We start from the raw sequence: 27810 nt of genomic DNA, 5'->3' as shown, positions 1-27810 counted from the left end.
GAAAATGACTTAAATGTTTGGTTATATATTCATAAAAAAGTGCTGACAGCGAATGAAAGCTTTGTCCTGTCACTGCAGAGCCGTCCGTCCTCTAAAAAGCTGAAAACGCAGGCGCAGCTCTCCCCTCAGTGAACCCACACCGACTCTGTTTGCCTTGGCGGAACATGCCATCTTTTAGGAAGTATCACTTTGTCATCCAGTGTGTATTCAGTTTCAGACTGATGGTGAAATGATCTCCAATCTGAATCATGTGTTGACATACAGCCGACGGACATAATTGATTTTTATAGTTTTTGCACATGCTCAGAGAGACAAAAGTGAGCTTTGTTAGAATGCAACACTAATGTCTATGTCAGTGACACCAAGGTTTATTTTACAGGTCTGCTGTGGATAGCTTACTGTGCTATAATTACATAATAGGGAGAATTGTGTGTTAATAAGATGCGTTGCTGTAGAAAGTCTCCTGGACCTCTCAGTTTCATTACATCCATTGGATATTCATACTTGACGTTCATTGGTTGGTTTTCCCTTGCATCAAGCGAGAGGGACATGGTGAACAATTACACTCCAAATACTGATACAAGAAAGAAAACTGTTCACCTGGCTGTTTATGTTTTTCTTCTTATGTTTGCTTGCCAAGTAACAGTGGTAAAGACATCTTCATGTTATTTTATTAACGGAGGATATTCAAAGGTTTCTCAAACGTGCCTGCAGAACATTCTGACATGAGCATGACAAATGATATGAAATAAGTGCCCAGACGTTGTCATAATGTTGACAAGTGGTTTATTCAGCAGGAATGGTGAACAATCTGTCAGTATTTAAACATTTTCTACAGAAGGCAATCGAGCACCAGAAATAACAGCGCTGTAATTAAACAGTTTCTTAGATGATGGTGAGCTTTGGAATCCCATGGCAATCAATTCAAATGTTTTCCTATTCTAGAGCGCTTGATAGAGTCAAGTTCCTATATGTAATTCAAAATACAGTTTTCATTCCTGTTTGTGACATTGTATCTGCTAATTGTGAGATAAATGGTGACAAAGAATCAGTCAAAATAGTGTTTTGGGAGTCAGATAACTGGATTAAAAATCTAGATTCTATCATGCTCATAGCTTTCCTCTGTTGCTGCCTCTCAAGAGGCCACCATTATTATCCTTTATGCCTGCATATTGACAGTCCCACAAAGTCCCACATGGTAAACTTCCATCTTCAGCTTTGTTTCAGGGAGAACTACACTCTTAGAAAAAAATGTGCTATCTAGAACCTAAAAGAGTTCTCCAGCTGTCTCCATAGGTTAACCCAATGAAGAACCCTTTTTGGTTCCAGGTAGAACCCTTTTGTTTTCACGAAAAACCCTTTTCACAGAGGGTTCTACCTGGAACCAAAAAGGGTTCTCCTATGGGGACAGCCGAAGCCTAAGAGTGTAGAACTGAACTGGGGTCAGTCTGACCAGCGTATGCTTCAGGGGATGAATGAAACGTACACTTGTATTACTCAAGCAGCATTAGCATAGCTGAACAGCTGATCAGATGGATGGAGACATCGATCAAATGTGATAGCTTATGATTGACAGTTGTCAGTTTACCTAAACTGTCTTTCATTAAATACAAAGCTGACAATGCAAGTTGAATTAGATTGTGTCTTCATTTAGCTGAGATCTTTGGTATCAGTCTGGTGATATGGTACTGAAGGACAATCGTGCTGATAATAGGAGCAAAATCAACAACCTAATTTTTAAAACCACATACATGCATCTCATGGAGGGTCAAATGGGATGCGGCCATAGAGGTCATCCTGGCTTTCAATTCACCTGGCAATATCGTCCGTAGCTATACAGTGGGGGGAAAAAGTATTTGATCCCCTGCTGATTTTGTACGTTTGCCCACTTACAAAGAAATGATCAGTCTATCATTTTAATGGTAGGTTTATATGAACAGTGAGAGACAGAATAACAACAACATAAATCCAGAAAAACGCATGTCAAAAATGTTATAAAATGATTTGCATTTTAATGAGGGAAATAAATATTTGACCCCTCTGCAAAACATGACTTAGTACTTGGTGGAAAAACCCTTGTTGGCAATCACAGAGGTCAGACGTTTCTTGTAGTTGGCCACCAGGTTTGCACACATCTCAGGAGGGATTTTGTCCCACTCCTCTTTGCAGATCTTCTCCAAGTCATTAAGGTTTCGAGGCTGACGTTTGGCAACTCGAACCTTCAGCTCCCTCCACAGATTTTCTATGGGATTAAGGTCTGGAGACTGGCTAGGCCACTCCAGGACCTTAATGTGCTTCTTCTTGAGCCACTCCTTTGTTGCCTTGGCCGTGTGTTTTGGGTCATTGTCATGCTGGAATACCCATCCACGACCAATTTTCAATGCCCTGGCTGAGGGAAGGAGGTTCTCACCCAAGATTTGACAGTACATGGCCCCGTCAAATGATGCGGTGAAGTTGTCCTGTCCCCTTAGCAGAAAAACACCCCCAAAGCATAATGTTTCCACCCCCATGTTTGACGGTGGAGATGGTGTTCTTGGGGTCATAGGCAGCATTCCTCCTCTTCCAAACACGGCGAGTTGAGTTGATGCCAAAAAGCTCCATTTTGGTCTCATCTGACCACAACACTTTCACCAGTTGTCCTCTGAATCATTCAGATGTTCATTGGCAAACTTCAGACGGGCATGTATATGTATTCTTGAGCAGGGGGACCTTGCGGGCGCTGCAAGATTTCAGTCCTTCATGGCGTAGTGTGTTACCAATTGTTTTCTTGGTGACTATGGTCCCAGCTGCCTTGAGATCATTGACAAGATCCTCCCGTGTAGTTCTGGGCTGATTCCTCACCGTTCTCATGATCATTGCAACTCCACGAGGTGAGATCTTGCATGGAGCCCCAGGCCGAGGGATATTGACAGTTCTTTTGTGTTTCTTCCATTTGCAAATAATCGCACCAAATGTTGTCACCTTCTCACCAAGCTGCTTGGCAATGGTCTTGTAGCCCATTCCAGCCTTGTGTAGGTCTACAATCTTGTCCCTGACATCCTTGGAGAGCTCTTTGGTCTTGGCCATGGTGGAGAGTTTGGAATCTGATTGATTGATTGCTTCTGTGGACAGGTGTCTTTTATACAGGTAACAAGCTGCGGTTAGGATCAATCCCTTTAAGAGTGTGCTCCTAATCTCAGCTCGTTACCTGTATAAAAGACACCTGGGAGCCAGAAATCCTTCTGATTGAGATGGGGTCAAATACTTATTTCCCTCATTAAAATGCAAATCAATTTATAACATTTTTGACATGCGTTTTTCTTTGTCAGTGGCAAACATACAAAATCAGCAGGGGATCAAATACTTTTTCCCCCCACTGTATGTGAATGGACAAGATGGAGTCCTAATCTTAACCACTACACAACAACTGCATTGTATTGTATGTGGTGATGATTACAGCTGTGGGTTGCTGATAGATGTAAGGATATAAGTACCACATTAATACTTTAGGTCAGACCGTTATTTTAATACTTTTTTTGATCATTTCTATCCCATTTTATTGATGTCCACATGCATCAACAACCCAAAATTGTAAAAAGTTGTAATAAATAAAACATGTCTTACTTTGTGGGGAGCTGAGAACCAGATCTGATTCGCTGTGTCACTTAAGCTCTTTAACACATGGGCATGGTTTTACAAAACAAATCATTCAACCTTAATCATACATATTCGTAAGCGTTAATGCCTTGGCTTTCTGATCATCAATGTGGTGCGTTTACATACATTTCGTTCAGGACAAACAAAAGTACACTATGACTTTTAACACCTTAATATTATTGAAGGATCACAGTTCACAGTGCTTTTTGTCAAGTTATTTGGCATAGGGATCTATATTGAGTAACAATAATTTAAAAACAGTAGAAAAAATAGCGTTTTGCCTTCTTGGGACCACAACATGATACTTTTTTTTCATGCATTCACAGATTTCACACAAAGACATTTGCTCGCTTATATACTACTACCTTATTGAAATCGCTTACAAATAAAAACACTATTAATAAAATGGTGGCCACAAGGCTGTGCAAAAGGGACGACCTCCAACGATAAGCTTTGCCATCTCTCTTTCTCTTCCTGTTTTAGCCCACCGTTGCAAGTAACAAACTACAAAATAGCACCATTATACAGTGGATAGGATTTTCTTAATACGGTTTTGCTATATGATACCATCATGTACAATAATAGTAGAAGAATGCATAGGATAACATAAATGGGAGTATTGGTTGATTATACACTGACAGAGGAGGAAGAGATGTGATGGGTTGTCAGGTTGCTGAAATGGTACAGTAAGACTGTCAGGCATCCAGATTGTGCAAACAGCCATTACTCTCTGTAATCCTGACGCAAACACAGGAATTCTCAGAACATGGTCTGATGGAACCATTGTGTGAACCTTGCTCATAGTAGCAGAGCTCTGAGTGGCTTAGCCACAAAACGGACTGTGTGTGTGTACAGCATTTTTCAACTGCAGTCCTGTTTATTTGTAGGTGTGTGTTTCTGTGTTTCTAACTGTATTTGAGTTGCAACACTATATGTGTTGCTGTTTATTTTATAGCTTTTTAATGAAAAATCCATGCAGTCCATGTTCATACAGAAGAAGCAAAGGTCCCTCCCTAAGCTAACAAAATAAAAGAATGCAGGCCAAGTGAAATCAATCATTAATCGTCTTCCTGTAGCTGGCTATTTTTAGCGCCCCTCTGTCCTGTCCTCTGCATTAGAATCCATTTTTAATCAGACCACATATTAGATCCAGAGAATCTACGGTGAGTCTTTACAAATTAAATATAAATTTAATCTCCTCCAAACTTTCTGTTTACAGTACAGAATATAATATTACTGTCAGTTTCACTAGAATGGCTTAGCAGTACAAGAAGATTGTATCATCAGAATAGGTCTCTGGTCATATTGTTGCCTCAAAGCCAGGTTCTTATGGTATGGTTGCATGTAACATGCTTATCGTCTGTTGAAGCAGACAATAGTAAATAAATAGCCTTAATGAAACACGTGACAACTGTGAAATCATCTTTTGGCCAGAACTGACTGAAGCTGAAATAACATTCTCTTGAGGTTCTAATATATTATCAAAGCAGTGGTTGTTAGATGAGAATGGGGGGATTACTTATCCAATAGCCCGACTACTTTGCATGGCCCAACCTCTCAGTGTAAAGCTTGAACTCTTTCAGAGTTCAGGTAAAGAGGATGGACCTTTGGCTCCATTAGACAGACAGACAGGTAAAACTGCTGGCTGCCCTCCTATTGGCTGTATGTAGCACAGAGCCTATCAGAGGCCACCAGGGACACTATAGCTCAGCTGACACATGGAGGTATAAGAAGAAGAAGCTCTTTGATGTGTAAGCAGCTAAACTAGTCTGTTACATTGGTTTGACATGGAATATAATTCCTTCCAATATGAAATGGTGCAGTGTATAAAATAATCAAAATACCTCTCATATAACCCCCGCACTTTAACTCTCAGCTAGAGACATTACACACAAAGCTTATTACCATTAGCATTGTACCATTATCCACCTTTTGTTGTTTTACAGTGAACCATTCCACAGGGGCACCAGGTATGGGCACACCCTTCTCTCATCCCTGTCCACCTGTCCGTTAGCTTCTGTCTTCTTCTACATTCGGTAGTTCCTTCCCCCTGTGTTTCCTCGACTTGAGTTCTTCTGATGTACCTCCTGAAAAGGGTGGAGGGGGAACAGATTTTTAGGAGGAGAAACATTAGATAAGTGGATTAGGAGAGTGGGAAAAAACAGCTTTGGGTCAAAACCCAGTGCCTGTGCCTAGAACAACACAGCTGTACAATTAATGGGTGATGATTTCATAACCTTTTGCTATAGTGAAAGAGCCACAAACAGTACAGTATCAAGTATCCTCCCTACCAGAGCTGATAGGTCATATTTAAACCACAAGCCACCAGAGCGGCACTGACATTCAACACACTGTCCCTCTGCACATGAATAAATCAATGTGATTATATGCATGCCGTTACCCTCTGTAACTAGCATGCCACAAATCTGTTGCAATCTGAGGACCAGGGTTTCAGCACAAAATGTACAGTATGAAAGTAGAATCTGTCTGGGAGAGAGAGTGCCCATGGGTCTACCACAAAAACCACTTAGTCCTCCGCCTCTTCGCTAATGGCTTTCTTTTTTTGAGGAGAGTTGTAAAATGCACCAAGTCCAAGCTTAAAAGGACGACATGGACACACAGGTGGAATTGGGAAACTAAGGGAGAGGAAAGAAACGTTTCTTCCTGTTGGGTTGACAACTTCGGTTGGACTGGGATTGATTTTCTAATTAAATTCTGTGCTTGTATTTCCTTCCCTCTCACAAAGAAGTCAATATATGCTGACTATTCTGTTGTAACCTGGCCAAGGAGTCATTGACTTTGTATCTACTAAACGAAGGTATAAACAGCTACTTATAACAATGACAAGTATGCATCAAATATGATGGTAGTCATGGTACCAATCATAGCATGCTATATTCTACACTGAACAAAAATATAAACACAACATGTAAGTGTTGGTCATGAGCTGAAATAAAAGATCCCAGACATTTTCCATATGCACGAAAAGCTTATTTCTCTCAAATTTGGTCCACAAATTTGTTCACACCCCTGTCAGTGATCATTTCTCCTTTGCCAAGATAATCCATCCACCTGACAGGTGTGGCATTTCAATAAGATGATTAAACAGCATGATCATTACACAGGTACACCTTGTGCTGGGGACAATAAAAGGCAACTCTAAAATGTGCAGTTTTGTCACACAACACAATGCTACAGATGTCGCAAGTTTTGAGGTAGCATGCAATTGGCATGCTGACTGCAGGAATGTCCACCAGAGCTGTTGCCAGAGAGTTGAATGTTAATTTCTCAAATTATTCCTCTTTAGAGAATTTGGCAGTATGTCCAACCGGCCTCACAACCGCAGACCACGTGTAACCACGCCAGCCCAGGACATCCATATCTGGCTTCTTCACCTGCGGCCACCCGGACAGCTGATGAAACTGTGGGTTTGCACAACCAAAGAATTTCTGCACAACTGTCAGAAACCATTTCAGGGAAGCTCATCTGCGTGCTCTTCATCCTCACCGGGGTCTTGACCTGACTGCAGTTTGGCATCGTAACCGACCTCAGTGGTCAAATGATCACCTTCGATGGCCATTGGCTGGAAAAGTGTGCTCTTCACGGTTGAATCCCGGTTTCAACTGTACTGGGCAGAAGTGTGGGTGAGCGGTTTGCGCTGATGTCAACGTTGTGAACAGAGTGCCCCATGGTGGCAGTGGGGTTATGGTATGGGAAGACATAAGCTACGGACACAATTCCATTTTATTGATGACAATTTGCACAGAGATACCGTGACGAGATCCTGAGGCCCATTGTCGTGCCATTCATCTGCCGCCATGACCTCATGTTTAAGCATGATAATCTATGGCCCCATGACGCAAGGATCTGTACACAATTCCTGGAATCTGAAAATGTCCCAGTTTTTGCATGGCCTGCATACTCACAAAACATGTCACCCATTGAGCATGTTTGGGATGCTCTGGATTGACGTGTACCACAGCATGTTCCAGTTCACGCCTATATCCAGCAACTTTGCACAGCCATTGAAGAGGAGTGGGACAACATTCCACAGGCCACAATCACAAGCTTGAACAACTCTATGAGAAGGAGATGTATCGCGCTGCATGAGGCAAATGTTGGTCACACCAGATACTGACTGGTTTTCTGATCCACACCCCTACCTTTTCTTTAGAATATATGTATTCCCAGTCATATGATATCCATAGATTAGGGCCTAATTAATTTATTTCAATTGACTTATTTCCTTATATGAATTGTAACTCTTGAGTTAAGTCTTAGAAATTGTTGCATGTTGCATTTATATTTTTGTTCTGTGTAGTTATAGTAGGAAAGTACCACTGCAGTAGTGAAGGACAAACAGCCTACCTTGCAAGATGTGTGACTATGCCCAGATAAAGGTTTCTGTCAGGAAAAATAATAAAACCGTTGAGATATGACACATTTGCTTTCCACTGTGGTAATTTATTGTCCACAATGGAATAGTTAGCCACTCTCTAAGGGCTAAAAGTCAGTTATTGGTGTTTTCTGTCCTCATCAGCAAGTCTTAGCCTTAACATCTTAACTTGGAGTGCATGCTCTGGAAAAAGCCTGACACACAGTGTCTTCCGGAAGTATTCAGACACCTTGACTTTCTCCACATTTTGTTACGTTATATTCTTATTCTAAAATGGATTAAATAAAAGAATGTCCTCCGCAATCTACACACAATACCCCATAATGCCAAAGCAAAAACTGGCTTTTAGAAATGTTTGCAAATGTATCCAAAATTAAAAACAGAAATACCTTATTTACATACAATATCTCACAAAAGTGAGTACACCCCTCACATTTTTGTAAATATTTGAGTACATCTTTTCATGTAACAACACTGAAGAAATGACACTTTGCTACAATGTAAAGTAGTGAGTATACAGCGTGTATAACAGTGTAAATTTGCTGTCCCCTCAAAATAACAGAACACACAGCCATTAATGTCTAAACCGCTGGCAACAAAAGTGAGTACACCCCTAAGTGAAAATGTCCAAATTGGGCCCAATTAACTATTTTCCCTCCCCGGTGTCATGTGACTCATTAGTGTTACAAGGTCTCAGGTGTGAATGGGGAGCAGGTGTGTTAAATTTGGTGCCATCGCTCTCACACTCCCTCATACTGACTGGTCACTGGAAGTTCAACATGGCACCTCATGGCAAAGAACTCTCTGAGGATCTGAAAAAAAGAATTGTTGCTCTACATAAAGATCGCCTGGGCTATAAGAAGATTGCCAAGACCCTGACACTGAGCTGCAGCATGGTGGCCAAGACCATACCGCGGTTTAACAGGACAGGTTCCACTCAGAACAGGCCTCGCCATGGTCGACCAAAGAAGTTGAGTGCACGTGCTCAGCGTCATATCCAGAGGTTGTCTTTGGGAAATAGACGAATGAGTGCTGCCAGCATTGCTGCAGAGGTTGAAGGGGTGGGGGGTCAGCCTGTCAGTGCTCAGACCATACGCCGCACACTGCATGAAATTGGTCTGCATGGCTGTCGTCCCAGAAGGAAGCCTCTTCTAAAGATGATGCACAAGAAAGCACGCAAACAGTTTGCTGAAGACAAGCAGACTAAGGACATGGATTACTGGAACCATGTCCTGTGGTCTGATGAGACCAAGATAAACTTATTTGGTTCAGATGGTGTCAAGCGTGTGTGGCGGCAACCAGGTGAGGAGTACAAAGACAAGTGTGTCTTGCCTACAGTCAAGCATGGTGGTGGGAGTGTCATGGTCTGGGGCTGCATGAGTGCTGCCGGCACTGGTGAGCTACAGTTCGTTGAGAGAACCATGAATGCCAACATGTACTGTGACATACTGAAGCAGAGCATGGTCCCCTCCCTTCGGAGACTGGGCCGCAGGGCAGTATTCCAACATGATAACGACCCCAAACACACCTCCAAGACGACCACTGCCTTGCTAAAGAAGCTGAGGGTAAAGGTGATGGACTGGCCAAGCATGTCTCCAGACCTAAACCCTATTGAGCATCTGTGGGGCATCCTCAAACGGAAGGTGGAGGAGTGCAAGGTCTCTAACATCCACCAGCTCCGTGATGTCGTCATGGAGGAGTGGAAGAGGACTCCAGTGGCAACCTGTGAAGCTCTGGTGAGCTCCATGCCCAAGAGGGTTAAGGCAGTGCTGGAAAATGATGGTGGCCACACAAAATATTGACACTTTGGGCTCAATTTGGATATTTTCACTTAGGGGTGTACTCACTTTTGTTGCCAGCGGTTTAGACATTAATGGCTGTGTGTTGTGTTATTTTGAGGGGACAGCAAATTTACACTGTTATACAAGCTGTACACTCACCACTTTACCTTGTAGCAAAGTGTCATTTCTTCAGTGTTGTCACATGAAAAGATATACTCAAATATTTACAAAAATGTGAGGGGTGTACTCACTTTTGTGAGTTACTGCAAGTATTCAGACCCTTTGCTATGAGACTCGAAATTGAGCTCAGGTGCATCCTGTTTCCATTGATCATCCTTGAGATGTTTGTACAACTTGATTGGAGTCCACCTGTGGTAAATTCAATTGATTGGACATGATTTGGAAAGGCACACACCTGTCTATATAAGGTCTCACAGTTGACAGTGCATGTCAGAACAAAAACCAAGCCATGAAGTCAAAGGAATTGTCCGTAGAGCTCCGAGACAGGGTTGTGTTGAGGCACAGATCTGGGGAAGGGTACCAAAAAATGTCTGTAGCATTGAAGGTCCCCAAGAACCTTCAATACTCCCGAGTGGCGCAGCTGTCTAAGGCACTGCATCTCAGAGCTAGAGGCGTCACTACAGACCCTGGTTCGGTCCCGGGCTGTATCACAACCGACCGTGATCGAGAGTCCCATAGGGCGGCGCACAACTGGCCCAGCGTCCTCCGGGTTAGGGGAGGGTTTGGCCAGGGTAGGCCGTCATTGTAAAATAAGTATTTGTTCTTAACTGACTTGCCTAGTTAAACAAAGGTTAAATAAAATAATTTAAAAATAACACAGTGGCCTCCATCATTCTTAAATGGAAGAAGTTTGGAACCAGCAAGACTCTTATTAGAGCTGGTCGCCCGGCCAAACTGAGCAATAGGGAGAGGGGCCGTACGGTGAAGTATCATACTTCATACGGTGAAGTATGGTGGTGGCAGCATCATGCTGTGGGGATGTTTTTCAGCGACATGGACTGGGAGACTAGTCAGGATCGAGGCAAAGATGAAAGGAACAAAGTATAGAGAGATCCTTGATGAAAACCTGCTCCAGAGCGCTCAGGACTTCAGACTGGGGCGAAGGTTCATCTTCCAACAGGACAACGACCCTAAGCACACAGCCAATACAAAGCAGGAGTGGCTTTGGGACAAGTCTCTGAATGTCATTGAGTGGCACAGCCAGAGCCCAGACTTGAACCCGATCAAACATCTCTGAAGAGACCTGAAAATAACTGTGCAGCAATGCTCCCCATCCAATCTGACAGAGCTTGAGAGGACCTGCTGAGAGGAATGGGAGAAACTCCCCAAATACAGGTGTGCCAAGCTTGTAGCGTCATACCCAAGAAGACTCGAGGCTGTAATCGCTGCCAAATGTGCTTCAACAAAGTACTGAGTAACGGGTCTGAATACTTATGTAAATGGGATATTTTAGTTTCATATTTCATTATGGGGTATTGTGTGTAGATTAATGAGAGAAAACAATTAAATTAATTTTATAATAAGGCTGTAACGTAACAAAATGTGGAAAAAGTCAAGTGGTCTGAATACTTTCTGAATGCACTGTATGATCTAAAAATCAAATATACTGAAAGACCCACTACAATGTTCTATATCTATGTCCATTCAGTTTCGCTGATGTCAACTGTGCATCCTCTTATAATGTATATCTGTTTGGTGCTGTGCTCACCTTCTTGGTTTTTGTCTTGTCTGGGTGCTGTGCTGTCCTACGCTCTGTGCCTCTGTCCACGTTTTGCACTGCAGTACTAACCTTAGGTGTTCTTGGCATGTCTGTGTGGCGCTGTGCGCGCACAGAGCGAGCTGCCTTGCCAGACTTGACAGGGGCACAGTACATTTCGAGCCGCCGCAGCTCGCAACTCTGGAAGCAGCACTCGTCCACAATACCACGGTTATGTGACCGCCGTGAACTGGGGCCATAGCCCGTTGGTTTACCTGAGGGACAGAAAGGAAGAAGAATTTGTGTTACTACATGTGAAGACGTAAATAGCATGTAGAGAGCATGTAGAGAGCATGTAGAGAGCATGTAGAGAGCATGCAGAGAGCATGTAGAGAGCATGTAGAGAGCATGTAGAGAGCATGCAGAGAGCATGTAGAGAGCATGTAGAGAGCATGTAGAGAGCATGCAGAGAGCATATAAAGAGCAAGGATGGCTGTCGTTCCAGTTTGTTCTGTAAATAATTAAAAAAGATAACTGAAGACAGCTTGTTGCTTAGGATTATATGTCTTTGGACCTCCGTGTATGTTTGTCTTCATGTTATAGGTCGAAGTTAAACGTTGAGGTAAAGGTAGAGGTCATAGGCATGTTAAGTGTTGTGTCATGGGTATGTTAAGTCAACCACAGGTGCTTTAAAGAGCCAATGGAATCATATACAACATAACCCAATACAGTCTTGGATATGGACCAACTTCTTTAGTGCAGATGTCCTGGAAGGTTTTATATCTGTGAGCTGAATTAATCCAAAAAGCTGTAATCATTTGTGGCTGTGCGCCAGGCCCTGGGCCCTGTAATAGCTGAGTGCTAACGGCATGGTTGTGGACTTGATTATTCTGATATATGGACAGTGTTAATGACATTGATTTCTTCACTGCAAAATTTACAGGGTATTGCATTGCGCTGTGCGGACCCTTTTTGGCAACCGTGAGGCAGTAAAATGGTCACGGTCACCGTAACATTGAGAATATCACGTTCGGACATTTTAAACCCATTAGGCCAAACCTCAACCCCTCAGGGCCCAATCAGCCTGCAGAGAAAGTAGGCCCAGGCCTAAGCCACACCCTCTGGCGGACGGGTTGGTCGTTTCATTCACATTTTCACCTGGCAACCCAGCAGCCCTTTATTGCTGACAATCTCAGAGCCAGTTGAACTCTGGATACTGTGGATTCTGTTACAATGCAGCCATGCTGTTGTTTACTAACAACTGTATGGCTTTCCTGAACCATGTCTAGACCCATAGTTCCCATACGTGCAAAAGACAGGCAGTTGTTGGCACCTAAATTGTGTGTGTGTGGGGGGGGGTGTCATAGTAATGGCAGGAAGAGAATAAATTAAATGGTATCAAACACATCACACACATGGTTTCCATGTGTTCGATATCAGTCCATTCACTCCATTCTAGCCATTATTATGAGTCGTCCTCCCCTCACCAGCCTCCAGTGGTGAAAAGCCAGAGAGGCTCACTTGGAGGTCTGGTGCTCTTCAGTATGAATCGGAATCTGAGCACTTCGCTGAGAACCCAAGTCACATTCTACAGTGATGTGAGTGGAAGGAGGAGGAAGTTAGGAGTTGCTTTGACACCTGAATGCCAACAGCTTTCGACTCCCTCTCTCCAAACCCACTTTCTTTCAGTGGCCTTTAAAAAAATATCCCACTCTCCATTTACAATTCCCCGCTCACCTCGGGCAATATAGCCTTGATAGGCTTTTCCCTGTTACCAAATGAAATAATAATAATGTAATATGGCATTTACAAGGAGGAAATGCCTTTCCCTTTCAGAGTTAATAGCTCTTGGCCCGGGAGCCTGCCAGTGCTGACAAAGTGCATTAACTTCTGCTCTATGCCTTCCTTATCTTGACAATGTTGTTTTGGACAGAGAGGAGCTCCAATTCAGAAACAGATGCATCTCTCCACAGTTCTCAGTCAGGACCCTGGGTACAGTGTGAAGAAAGATTATGGAGGGAGTTGTACTGTGTAGGAGAAAACACTGATCTCAAGTCAGATGATGAGAACAGGCGTGTGTTCATGGATAGTTGAAGGTGAGAGGGTTCTATACTGGCTAAAATGATTAAAGTAAGAGGGTTCTATACTGGCTAAAAGGTTGAAGGTAGGAGGGTTCTATACTAGCTAAAAGGTTGAAGGTTAGAGGGTTCTATACTAGCTAAAAGTTTGAAGGTGAGAGGGTTCTATACTAGTTAAAATGTTGAAGGTTAGAGGGTTCTATCCTGGCTAAAAGGTTGAAGGTAGGAGTGTTCTATACTAGCTAAAAGGTTGAAGGTTAGAGGGTTCTATACTAGCTAAAAGGTTGAAGGTGAGAGGGTTCTATACTAGTTAAAATGTTGAAGGTTAGAGGGTTCTATACTGGCTAAAAGGTTGAAGGTGAGAGGGTTCTATACTGGCTAAAAGGTTGAAGGTGAGAGGGTTCTTTACTGGCTAAAAGGTTGAAGGTGAGAGAGGGGGTTCTATAGTGGCTAAAATGTTGAAGGTGGGAGGGTTCTATACTGGCTAAAAGGTTGAAGTTGAGATGTTTCTATACTAGAAAAAGGTTGAAGTTGAGATGTTTCTATACTAGAAAAAGGTTGAAGTTGAGATGTTTCTATACCAGAAAAAGGTTGAAGTTGAGATGTTTCTATACTGGCTTAAAGGTTGAAGGTGAGATGGTTCTATACTAGAAAAAGGTTGAAGGTGAGATGGTTCTATACTACAAAAAGGTTGAAGGTGAGATGGTTCTATACTAGAAAAAGGTTGAAGGTGAGATGGTTCTATACTAGAAAAAGGTTGAAGGTGAGATGGTTCTATACTAGAAAAGGGTTGAAGGTGAGATGGTTCTATACTGGCTTAAAGGTTGACGTTGCTGCACTGGACAGCAAGAATAGTTGATTCAGCAGGCAAGGTGCTCTAGTTCTCACCCAAGGTCAATAGTTATAGACCTCAGACCTCCCCTGTATGATGAGCTTGAACTATGTCCAGGTCAACAAGGTCAGTCATTGTTTTGAGGATTTTACCACCACAATGTAGGCTATAAGTAATCAGGCCATGTTATAGCCTCTTTACAATGAGAACTGCACATGGAATACACCAGTTTTCACCTTGAGAATGAAATGTAGCAGGTCTCATTGTTTGAAGACTATATTAGGACTTTCATAACTTCATCTCTCTTTGTGTCTTCAGCTGGGCCCAGTTAAAGATGCACTCTCTAACTTTTGTATAATTTCAGCAAGTAGTTTTGATAGTGATGCTCACGAGCCAAAACGGTTCCCTGTTTTTTGTGTACTACGTCATTCCATTGTGTAGGGCGGCAAGGTAGCCTAGCGGTTAGAGTATTTTTATCAGTAACCGAAAGGTCGCTGTTTTGAATACCCGAGCCGACAATGTAAAAAATCTGTCAATGTGCCCTTGAGCAAGGCACTTAATCCTAATTTGCTCCAGGGGCACCGTGCTACTATGGCTGACCCTCTAAAACAACACATTTCACTGTGACAATACATTTTTTTTTAAATGTACTATGTCATCCATTTTGTTTGATATGTTACAAATTTTGCAATTCATATGATATCTTACAAATCCAATTCATGCAATTTTTTTGTGCTTAAGATCGCGGAGTGCATCTTTAACCCCCGCTTACTGAATGGCATGTTGTAATTAAGCCAGAATAAACCATGATAAATTGTCACTTAACCATTGTTGCTGACGTATAACAAGGAATTTTCATGACGAGGGAAACCTTCTTGCAAGGCCAAGCTTGTGATTATTCAATCAGACAGGTTGTATTATGAGCCAGGAGTCCACTGTGCTGGCCCTGTTTTCCAATCCCTCCCAATAAAGCCCTCCAAATGAACATCCGCTATTATTCTCAAAATAACCTGTAACCTTCTAAACAAACAGCTGGAGAGGAGAGAAAAATCATCTGGATGCAGATTTTAACATGTAGAAGAATCATCTGTAGCTGGTTGTAAAAAGCAGAAAGCATCAGTAATCAGGTGGAATAGGTTTTGGGAGGTTTTAAGTGCCACGTTTCAAGGGATAACTGACTGTAATCCCCCACGAACAAAGAGTTGGCGTCCTGTGTGCTGTTGTCGTAAACAAACTCAGATAAACCACCTTCTCCTGCCTGCCGTGTGGTGTGGCCACCCGGCCCGGTGGACAGTGTGAGAAACAGGCTGTTTGAGAAGGGGGGTCCGTGGTGATTGGTAAAGGCTATTGTTTTGGAGTTTGGTTGCAACCATTCAGGGCATGGCAGATTAGTGGTAGGCTACACGTCTTCTGTTTGTGTTACTGTGTTGTAGACAGACACCCACTACAGATTAGGGTGCAGTTTTGTTTTGGTGTTGTGTGTTGTTGCATACATCTATTGGATGGAAGGGGGCCCATTTGCGTAGGGTGAATGAGTTTGAATAGATTAGATTGTGATCTAAGCGCTGCATAACAATTGTTTGGCTGCGTAGAGAGAGACTCCATCATGACTTGAAAGAAGGAATGTCTGCAACTCGGTAATGCTCCCCAGTGGTTTATTAAGATGCACACAAGATGAGGTTTTGATCCCACTGGGATCTTTGTTAAGTCAGTCAACAATGTCTTAGCTGAAGAGCAAGGCAGCCTGTTTAGACCAACCTGTCTGAGATGCACACAAGCTAGAGGGACCTTTTCATCAAGCAGCATTGACCTTTTGGCAGTCTATTTTTTTTTACCTTTATTTAACTAGGCAAGTTAGTTAAGAACAAATTCTTATTTACAATGACAGCCTAGGAACAGTGGATTAACTGCCTTGTTCAGGGGCAGAACGACAGATTCTTGTCAGCTCTGGGATTCGATCTAGCAACCTTTCGGTTACTGGCCCAATGCCCTAACCACTAGGCTACCTGCCGCCCACAGCATGATGGTAGTGCCACAACAGCAGAGAGGCATGGGTTGAAATATAAACCGTACCTTTAACTACCATTATTGTGCTCATGCTCATGCTGAAGTTATAAGATTTTATTTGTTATGTTCAGTGCATTTGTGAAGTATTCAGACCCCTTCCCTTTTTCCACATTTTGTTACGTTACAGCCTTATTCTAAAATGGATTAAATTAATACAAATCCTCATCAATTTACACACAATAAATAGTGTGTAAATACCCCATAATGACAAAGCGAAAATCGTTTTTTAGAAAATGTTGCTAATGTTTAAAAACTGTAAAACATAAATCCCTTATTTACATAAGTATTCAGACCCTTTGCTATGAGAATCAAAATTGAGCTCAGGTACATCCTGTTTCCATTGATCATCCTTGAGATGTTTTTACAACTTGATTGGAGTCCACCTGTGGTAAATTCAATTGATTGGACATGATTTGGAAAGGCACACACCTGTCTATATAAGGTCTCACAGTTGACAGTGCATGTCAGAGCAAAAACCAAGCCATGAGGTCAAAGGAATTGTCCGTAGAGCTCCGAGACAGGGTTGTGTTGAGGCACAGATCTGGGGAAGGGTACCAAAACATTTCTGCAGCATTGAAGGTCCCCAAGAACACAGTGGCCACCATCATTCTTAAATGGAAGAAGTTTGTAACCACCTCAAGAGTTCCGCTGTGGAGATGGGAGAACCTTCCAGAAGGACAACCATCTCTGCAGCACTCCACCAATCAGGCCTTTATGGTAGAGTGGCCAGTTGCAAGCCACTCCTCAGTAAAAGGCACATAACAGCCCACTTGGAGTTTGCCAAAAGGCACCTAAAGGACTCTCAGATGATAAGAAATAAGATTCTCTGGTCTGATGAAACCAATATTGAACTCTTTGGCCTGAATGCCAAGCGTCACATCTGGAAGAAACCTGGCACCATGCCTACTGTGAAGCATGGTGGTGGCAGCATCATGCTGTGGGGATGTTTTTCAGTGGCAGGGACTGGGAGACTAGTCAGGATCGAGGAAAAGATAAACAGTGCAAAGTACAGAGAGATCCTTGATGAAAACCTGCTCCAGAGCGCTCAGGACCTCAGACTGGGGGCGAAGGTTCACCTTCCAACAGGACAACGACCCTAAGCACACAGCCAAGACAACGTAGGAATGGCTTCGGAACAAGTCTCTGAATGTCCTTGAGTGGCCTAGCCAGAGCCCGGATTGAACCCAATCTGACATCTCGGAAGACCTGAAAATAGCTGTGCAGCAACGCTCCCCATCCAAACTGACAGAGCTTGAGAGGATCTGCGGAGAAGAATGGGAGAAACTCCCCAAATACAGGTGTGCTAAGCTTGTAGCGTCATACCCAAGAAGACTCAAGGCTGTAATCGCTGCCAAAGGTGCTTCACCAAAGCACTGAGTAAAGGATCTGAATACTTTTGTAAATGGGATATTTCAGTTTTTAATTTATAATACATTTGCAAACATTTCTTTAAAAAAAATGTTTTTGCTATGTCATTATGGGGTATTGTGTGTAGATTGATGAGGGGGAAAAATGTAATCAATTTATAATAAGGCTGTTACGTAACAAAATGTAGAAAAAATCAAGGGGTCTGAATACTTTCCAAAGTAAAAAATATAAATGCAACATGCAACAATTTCAATGATTTTAATGAATTACTGTTCATATAAGGAAATCAGTCAATTGAAGTAAATTCATTAGGATCTAATCTATAGATTTCATGACTGGGCAGGTGTCGCAGCCATGGGTGGGCCTGGGAGGGGATAAGCCGGCCAATAAGAATGAGTTTTTCCCCAAAAAAGGGCTATATTAGAAAACAGAAATACTCCTCAGTTTCATCAGCTGTCTGGGTGGCTGGTCTCAGACGATCCCGCTGGTGAAGAAGGTCCTGGGCTGGCGTGGTTAGGCGGCTTATGGTAGAGAAATTAACATTAAATTATCTGGCAATAGCTCTGATGGACATTCCAACAGTCAGCATGTCAATTGCACGCTCCCTCAAAACTTGAGACATCTCTGGCATTGTCTTGTGTGACAAAACTGCACATTTCAGAGTAGCCTTTTATTGTCCCCAGCACAAGGTGCACCTTTGTAATGAACATGCTGTTTAATCAGCTTCTTGATATGCCACACCTGTCAGGTGGATGGATTATTTTGGCAAGGAGTGATGCTCTCTAACAGGGATGTAAACAAATTTGTACACAAAATTGGAGAGAAATTAGCTTTTTGTGCGTATGGAAAATGTCTGTGATCTTTTATTTCAGTTCATGAAACATGGGACCAAAACTTTACATGTTGCGTTTATATATTTGACTCCAAACTGACAGAACTCAAATCTAACATCCCCATCCTGTCCTTTTCATGAGATGTCTCTTTGTTCTGCAGAGTAGTTCTTTAGTGAGGAGGGCCAACGTTCTCATTTCAGCACTCCATGGAAAAACAACACCTTTTCACAGTGACAAAGTGCACACAAAGTGCAAACAGGAGGCCTTTCTTTCTTTAGTGCTGAGTGCCTTCTGCTGAGTGTGTGTGTGTTCAGGTCCAGTGTGTAAAACTAGAGAGGTGGGGAGGTGGACGGGAGGGGGGCATCCTGATCATCCTGTAATCCCCCATAATCCCCTGTTGCTCTGGGACAAGGCCTAGCTGTGTGTGTAGTGAGGCTGATGTGCTGTTTACACGTTCTCCACTCTCCTACTCCAGCTGCTTCAAATAGAATAGACACAGAGAGACAAACAAGGCTGAGAAAGGATAGGATGGCTCATCAATGGCTGCTTAAAAGCAATTTACTCCCCTCCTCTGTTCCTCATTCTGTTTAAACTACATGCTGTTGGGAGGGCGATGGCACAGTGCCAATCTGAATTCGTTTTCATCTCGACTATAAATGTTTCTCATGTACAACTCTCTGAACTAGTAGCTTATGACATGGCCTTATGAGACAAAAAGGACAAGACTGGTTTGTCTATTGCCCTGTGTGGCTGAATCTCTGTGCCTTTTGCTGAATAGGTTTATCTCTGACCCTGACATGGTTCCTTCTGACTAAAATGTATATGACTAATACATTTACGAATACAACCAGCATCATCCACATTGGAGATTTGGTATATGCCATGACATTGTATTTATGGAGTTACTAAGAGAAAGAAGAGAAGTCCTTTTTCATTTTAGTCAGTTGTAATTTTCCACATCCTAGTGCTCTGGAGTGTAGGTGCATCATAGGGGTTCACTTTTAGACTGTGAGAGGAAATTCTTCAGAATAGAATAACCAGCTTCATCCAGAGTACATTACAGGAAGTGGGTGTGATCTAGAATAAAAGCTCAGGAAGAGTTGATTCATGTCTTCCAGAGAATCTACAGTACCCCACTGATCAGAGAATGTTCCTACCGATTTTCCTCCCAATTTTCCTGTCGTCCAGTGTTCCTATTTGCAAACTGGGGTTACCCAGATTCTGTCCAAAAGACCCCCAAGAATACCAGATTCACGGTATGTCTGTATATCCACTCTACTCCACTCAACCCGGGAGGAGTTTGCCTGCTAAAGCATTACTAAGACAACTGAGGATTTCTAGGTCAGGCTAATAATTGGAAAAACTGACTACGGTTGTGGATTTAGTTTTTCTTCTTTAGACCACATTTTGTTTCAATAAAATATTTTTCCACCGAGTAGTATTTCACATTTCTGTCAAGGTAATGAAATATGAAGTCTTGAAAGGCAAGTGAGGCTACTTTACCAGTGACATGGTGGGTAAGGTGGATTGGCCCAGCGTCTCAGCCCGCAGAAAGCCCAGTGTCACTGCAACACTCTGGGGACACATCATCACTACGGTGGCTGTCAAGTTCAACATGGTGCAGCAGACTGGAGGGGAAGAGTTCAGGTCAAGAGCAGACCAGACCTGACGACCACACGGAGCTGTCACACTTCCCAGTGCAAGAGACGACAGAGCCGAAAATGGATAATCCAGATATCTCACTTAAAGACTCATTGTTACACATGTGGTTCCATCTGACAGCAGGAGAGAGAGACATACTGTCCACACAGCGAGCCACCTGCTGTACATACCTCAATGTTCCTTTCCAGAAAGGATGGAGTGTGCCTGAAATGTCCTAGTCTCAATGTACCTTTTTTAACACGAGAACAAGGCATTGGATGGGTGGGTACTTTGCAGCTCAATGATCGCACAGTACAGTATATAGTCAAATGGAGGTATGCAGTCTAGTTCCAAACCTTGACAGATTGAATTCCCAGAGCCAGATAAGATCTGTCTGAGGTCTGTGAGTTCATGGTAGGAATGATTTGCTATTTATGTCCATTGTTCGGTTCATCAATTAATCATCATAGAATAATATTGTTGAAGATACAGTTCTATTCCAAATACAAGGCAATGTAGCAAGTTCTGGCTACTCAAGATTATATTCCATAGGCCATGTGAAGTAGCCTGATTTATAAAAAAGGTTCAGAAATCCCTTAAACACTCAGAGAACACATAAACCCCTTTCACAGTCTCACATCATCAAATCTCCCAGATCGTCTCACACCTCATCAAAAGTCTTTACACATATTAAATATTTCATCAAGTTCCCAGAAGAATTGTTATCACGCAAATATTCTCAACTCTGTCACAATTAGTCAAACCCCCCCACCCCCTCAAGAGAACTTTCAATTAAGTCTGATTAAGTTGGAGCACAGAGCCTCTTTCAAGATGATTGACATCTCTGAGCTGTATTGATATGTCAATGTCAGAGATACAAAAAGATGGTGCACAATAACTGTTTAGCCTTGGAGAGGTGGTAAAGAGAGACTTGACACTTGAATGTGCAGTGATTTCATTCAATGCCAGCTAGGGACCCTCAAGGCACCACATTCAGTATATGGCACTAATGAGCCAAACCACAACCTTTCTGAGTCCATGGTTGTAATGGGAAGAAGTAGTCCCCTGAGGGAAGGATCAGGGTCCATGTCATAGGAACACTGGCTACTGATGAGTGGGAGAACGCAACACCTTGAAACAACTCAGCACTGCCATATATTGCATGTTGTTCTGGCCTTTGTGCCTTCAACGGAAAATAGGAGATTTAAGTCCTGGATTCTTAGCGGATGGTTTTCTTTGGGTAGCTTTCCCCATTTCTGGTGGAAAAAAAGTTCACTGCAACATTTATGTCTTTCCCTCCTCCTTCTTACAGATAGTCAGCCTCAATTCCACTTAAAACCCCATCCCCATAGACCCAGCAGCGGTTTCAATGAGCATAATATACATATAGCTGTTTAACATCATTCTACACTTCATTTACCTCTCAGCAACCCCCAGAACCTCATTCCTGCTTCAAGGGCATTGCATCATGTGATTCTATATATGCCATTAGTCTAAGTCAGTAGTCCATCACAGTCAGGGATAGAGACTAAATATACATAGGCTTCTATTCTCATCAACTCTTCAAATCTGATACAGCTGAAATGTTTAATAGGAGTGAGGAAAAAGACAGAGAGAATGATTATTAGAAAGTGAAGGCCAGATGAGAGAGATCTGATACTGTTTAATTTATGAGATTGCGCATTAGCGCTTTGGGAGAATGGAGCAGCAGCAATCCTTTATGAATAAATAAAAGGTGCACTTACTGAAATAAAAGCCTCTCTCTCCACACACAAACTGCAGCGTGTCCACCAGCTCCGCCCCACACAGGGTCTCGGGCCCCGCCCCTGTTGCCGCCGAAGTCAGGGTTAGGACGCACAGCAGCAGTGAGAGGGTGTGGGTACAGGAGATACAGCACATCGCACTCTGCGTTCAATGGGGAGAAGGGCACAGTTAGTAGGGCATGGCAGTCTGGGAATGTCGTCAGTCTCACCTTCCATATCATATTTCACCAGTGTCAGTATAACGTGATGGCAGTGATTTCATATGCCTTCACCAGCCTATTTCAACAGCATCGTCATTTTGATTACTATACATTTGAGAAATATATAGCTAGCGTTTCTAATAGGTTCACAATAAGTGAAGGAACAGGTGTCTATGGAACCGTGACGTCCAAAACAATCACTCAATCATAATACAAAGAGCCTACAATAATACCAGTCTATAAGTTTTGTTCACGATTTACGCACGACTTACGTACGGCCCTTGAAGTGTATTAACCCTTACAAGCATATTAGGATGCATGGAGCGGTGACTGCACGAGCCGCTTCCTGAGGAGAGGGTGCTTTCCCGGTTCGAAGCCCATACACATCATTATCTTGTCTGTAGGCTATTTCACTGATAATATTCCTTCAGCCATCAGGCAGTTATGTTTCACAACCCGATAATCAAACTTTTGGGGTGTCATAATAAAGAACAGTTGCATAGGAATTAGTCACAGAGAGAAAGGTATGCGAATGCATAAATGCATAAAACGAATGCATAAATCAATCAAGGCGATAAGATCTCTTTAAAATCGTTTGTTCCAAAACAGTGGTTTATCTTCTTTAAGTAGGCTTAGTTTTAAGATAATGCAATGATGTCCTTTGTTTCTCTCATTCTCAGCTCCAAAAACGATCGTTCAGGACAGGAGCCACAGAGCCAAGGATCTTGCCTATCCAAACATGAGATGGAAAACGGTCCACGCGCCAAACCCAGCAGATGAAGCATAACGGGACAAATTTACATAATAAAGAGAATATACACAGGATTCATATACATCACAACCGCTACCACATAGTTATCCTACCCAAAGGGCGCCTTCTTCGACGCCTTAAGCCCTTCCTTATTGTTTGTTTTCCTACAATCCAATGTGGTATCCAAATGCGGAGTCAGCAGAAATTACTTTGAAAGTTCAGTAACGTATGCAGCAACATTAGTGGTTTATATTCATGGTAACGGCACCGGTCAGCGCGCACTGCGCAAACGTGTCGAAACTCATGCTGGAAACGCATTGAAACGTCCACACGAGTGTGTTAACTCATGCACTCAGACATGCCAACATAACCTTATTTTCGTAAAGTCAATTAAAGTAAATGTTATAGCTAGGCTACAAAGAATGTCTATGTGAAATCAGTCAAACGTGCACTCACAGAAAATGCATGCAAATCTACCTGCTGACATGTTCTGATAGACATGTTGAAATAGTCTATAATAAAACCGATTTGTACCTTAAATCCCTGAACTAAAATCATCTGCTATAATCAAACATGGGTCTTTATTAATTTGTGCTTTGATACTGCAAATAAATCAGGTTGGTTCTTGCAACAAACAAAAAAAACAAAAAAAATAGTAAGTAAGGTGACAATCTGGTGTCAAAGGAAATGATTTAAAGTTACCTTGAAGACATCACATACATGCCACTGAAAGAAATGACCGCTAGACATCCCCACGGGTCTCCGCACGACAAAGCCCAGCAAAAATGAACTTGTTTGAAGTCATTAAAAACAGTGAGAAAGAGGATAAGATGCAGGCAATGTCACATCTCAATATTCCGACTTTGTTCCATTGCGCAGGCTCGTTTTGGAGAAGTGAGATTTAGCGAACAGGAGACGGATTTAGAGAGAAAATCCCTCACATGTATCTACATTACACAGACATTTTCAACAGGAAACAGCTGGGGCAGCGTTTGCCTTCTCCTCATCCTAAGTTATTCATTAAGGATTTTGGGCACATATTCAAATAACGTCATCATTTATACTTTTCTTAGAATGGGATTGAATTTTGATCTCTTTAAGGCTTGGTTAGTAGTTCAAGATAGAACAAGACCCATACCACCCGCTCTTCTCAAAGCGTGTTATGTGTAGACATCTCATGGATGAATTGTTATAGGCGTTGGAAAATAGAATTATTGTCCACGAAGCGCTCGTGCGTAATTTATGTGGCACATGTAGGCTATGTGTCTTCATATTCATCATCTATTATATACATATCTATCTCCAACTTTTGATTTAGTGGGCTGATTCATCATCATGATTTAAAGATTTTCATAAACTAGACTAGACTATTTGAGTGTTTATGTGCAGTGCACACACAGTCAACAGTTTCAATGGATAGCCTGCACGTTGGTCTCTTTTTTCATACAATTTATATACGTTTATATTCATATATGTGAATATCATCCCTGTCCTCAGGTCATCAGGATTAAAATCCTACATCTAACCACCTGATCATTCATATAGTTCTATAAATGTAGTTTTAAATGTCCTCTTGTCAGGTCTATCTGTGCACACCATGGCAATAAATCATATTTTACAATGCAAATATTATGACCACTCAGTGTTTGTCACTGAACAATGTACTGCCACTTGACAGCCCAAATGTGGCCTTTTTCCCAATCTGTGAATCTGCACCTTGCTCTCCCCTTGAATTGACATGTGTCTCAGTATCTGTTGACAACAGCACTCTTTCCATGGAAAATATGTATACCCTTGAATAGGACAATCCTCTTTTTTCCAATAAAGGGCAGTGTTTTGAAAGACCACTGCCTAATTGTCCCAGGGCTTAAAGAGGGTTGGTTTCGCCAGCACTGATCCAATCACTAAACAGGAGATCAGTGCTGACCCAATCATAAAGCAGGATATCAGCAGCACAGCTCCAGTTAGCTCAGACAGTGTCAGCGCATCACATAAACAAGGACGCATCTAGAGAGGGCAGTGCGTGGACACAAACAGGCAAAGATGACAACTTATAATGCCACCAAAGTGGGTCACAACATGCAAGCATATTCAAAGATGTCACAGGGTGTATGAGGACATTCAATTCACCTATTTAAACCTAATATGGGCAGATAGTGACTACATTCATATACAGTTTCCACTCAATGCAATATGTTATGCATAACAATATTACCAGTGTTAAGGCCCCAGCAGGGAATATAAAAGGTTTCAAGATGCCTCGATAACTATGATCAAGCCCAACATCCTATCCACCCCAAAGCCTAATGCCTCCAAAGGTCCTCCCTGCCCCTGGCTTAGCTACAGCTCCAGCGGATTGGGTGTATTGTCATAACCTTTAATTCAATGTCTCTCTCTTCAGTTCAGAACATTGGGGCATTATCATCCAACATGCTGAATGGCACAAAACAGGAGCACAATGTACCATACACATTTTCACTCCCTGCTGTGTATTGTGTCATGGTAACGAGTAACCATATAATAGTAAACAATGATGCACTCCTGATTAAAGACAAAGCTGCTTGAGCTGACCTTGTCAAATCAGGGAAATCCAAATAAAACTCCTCTGGTTCCAAGAAACGTACAGAAACCTCGCTATCAATCCGTGTTTTCTGATGAAAAGCTCATCTAATTTGGCAACCATCTTCTCAGGTAATTATAAGACCCACTTCCATGAATTATGATAAATATGACTGTTATCATTACTACTGGGGTATGGCTATAATGATGACCTGTTCTTGTCTGATTATCCCCCAATGCAGTAGTAGACTGACCTTCCTTTCCTTCTCCTGCCCACTCCAATATGCAGCATTCAGGGTTGTACCTCTGCCAGCTCTCTCTCTCTCTCACTCTCTCTCCCTGTCTCTCTTTCTCTGTCTCTTGTATTCTCCCTTTCTGTCTGTCTGCCCTTCTCTCTCTCTCTCTCTCTCTCTCTCTCTCTCTCTCTCTCTCTCTCTCTCTCCCTCTCTTGCCTTGTCTCTCTCTCTATCCCTCGCTCTCCTCTCTCTCTCTCTCTCTAACTTTCTCTGTCTCTCTCTCTCTCTCTCTGTCGCTTCCGCCCCCTTGAACTCATTGACCAGGAAAAGGCTTGTTTTCACTCACAGGGATTCTGGACAGGGAAGAGGTGCTGACAGCGTCCTCTGTCTGGACTGACCTGCCAAACAGCCAGGCCAGAGGTAAATACAATGGTCCAGCATACAGATGCGTATATGAGAAAGATAAGCATTTTAAGTTCACATGAGGACACACAGGGGGCTGAGAGAGCAGTTAGACTCTGTGCTCTCAACCCTGTTTTATTCTTCTCCTTCATAGCATTGATCTTAATTGGGGTGAACTATTCCCTCTTGATTAGTTTGAGATGGCTCTGTGAGTTAGGCTGTTCTTTTCTGATCAGTGATTTCAACCCAAAAATATTCATATGAACTTGGCAAACTAAGCTATTCATTGTGTGAGAGAGGGGGTAAGTTAGTTTTTTCCCCCAGTATTTAATCTACTCAGTGATGTGGAGTGGGTTTCAATGAAAAAGAGGGGTGTGGTGCTGATGTGTGTGCATGTGTTATCAAAAACATATTTCGGTGCCATACCATGTCTGTTCATATGGAAGAAATAAAGGTGCGTCATGGAGCAGCAGAGCGAGAGGGGTGCTTGTTTTGATACTTGCCGTTGCCGTAGCAACATGTAGGGGTCACAAATGTTTCGGTGAAGTGGGCAGGAAATTCCATGGCGCCTGTTGATGATCAAATCCCAATTTAAATACTGTTCTATGATAGTTTAACTATCCGTGTCAGATTGATGAACATGCTGGATTCCAGTAAGAGAACATTTGCAGAAATAGCCTAGTGTGCTCAGAAGTAGGGTTGCCAAATTCCACGAACTTTCAATAAATTCCCTGGTTTTCTGAAAATTCTGGTCGGAGGATTCCTGGAGTCAGGAGGGAATAAGCAGGAAGTCCGTAATCCTCCAACCAGGATTTCTGAAAAACCAAGGAATTTATTGAAAGTTCCTGGTTTTATGAAACCCTACTCAGAAGACATTCAGAAATCATGTTAACAAAGCAAATATTACCCAGCTACCAGGGTATCAGGTCAATATCTCTGGAAATTGTGATACAGGAGAAAGCTATTCCTCAACTTGCAGGATTGCAGTTCTATTATTAAGAGCCATGTATTTATTATCAATGTTTAATAATGCTGTCATTATTTAATCATTGTCAAAATTCCCAAACTCTCTCTTTTACGGCACATAGGACAGTTCCTCTGAGACTATTCATCCTATCAGTGTCAACGTGCTTACTGACACAGGATTCTGTCAGAACAGTGAACACTATGCAAATCCTGGGTGATGCAATCATACCAATACAATTCAAGTATGCACAAGTTGCCAGTAGTTCAACGAGTGCTCTTGATGTAGGAAAAACCCTGAGAAACAGCTTTTTAATTACCGTAAGCTGTCTATGCCCCACCACGCTACACTCTCAGAGGACCTCCTCTAAGTAAGAAACCTGTTAATTCTGTAAGTATCCCTATAGAGAAGTACTCCCTCCTGCAGAAAGCCCTGTCAGCAGAGTGAACGTGTTTGTGTGAAACATGTATGGGAAGCTCTCAATCAAATGTATTTATAAAGCCTTTTTTACATCAGCCGATGTCACAAAGTGCTATACAGAAACCCAGCCTAAACCCCAAACGGCAAGCAATGCAGATGTAGAAGC

At 42.4% G+C, this 27810-nt stretch overlaps 1 protein-coding gene across 6 annotated transcripts; it reads right to left on the bottom strand.

Annotated features, from left to right (window-relative positions):
• Nucleotides 1–769: 769 nt before the first annotated feature.
• On the bottom strand, nucleotides 770–26006 carry LOC106609475 (insulin-like growth factor 1). 6 transcript variants are annotated; one of them, XM_045722085.2, is made up of 5 exons: nucleotides 25877–26006; nucleotides 22095–22254; nucleotides 11543–11805; nucleotides 8005–8040; nucleotides 770–5723 (listed from the first exon to the last, which is right to left on the bottom strand). In XM_045722085.2, exons 2-5 carry the CDS (start codon nucleotides 22246–22248, stop codon nucleotides 5664–5666), a joined length of 513 nt encoding a protein of 170 aa, XP_045578041.1. In that variant the 5' UTR covers nucleotides 22249–22254; nucleotides 25877–26006; the 3' UTR covers nucleotides 770–5663. The 6 variants fall into 6 exon arrangements, with proteins under 6 accessions (XP_045578041.1, XP_014063817.1, XP_082833867.1 ...); XM_014208342.3 differs by lacking the exon at nucleotides 25877–26006 and adding an exon at nucleotides 23766–24050; XM_082977741.1 differs by lacking the exon at nucleotides 25877–26006 and adding an exon at nucleotides 23766–23828 and having other exon boundaries at nucleotides 11624–11805.
• Between the last annotated feature and the right edge of the window lie 1804 nt (nucleotides 26007–27810).

The sequence above is a fragment of the Salmo salar genome, chromosome 07 (genome assembly GCF_965601325.2).
Source record: "Salmo salar chromosome 07, fSalSal1, whole genome shotgun sequence".
In the NCBI taxonomy this organism is placed as follows: Eukaryota; Metazoa; Chordata; class Actinopteri; order Salmoniformes; family Salmonidae; genus Salmo; species Salmo salar.
This window is presented reverse-complemented; position numbering and strand designations above follow the sequence as displayed.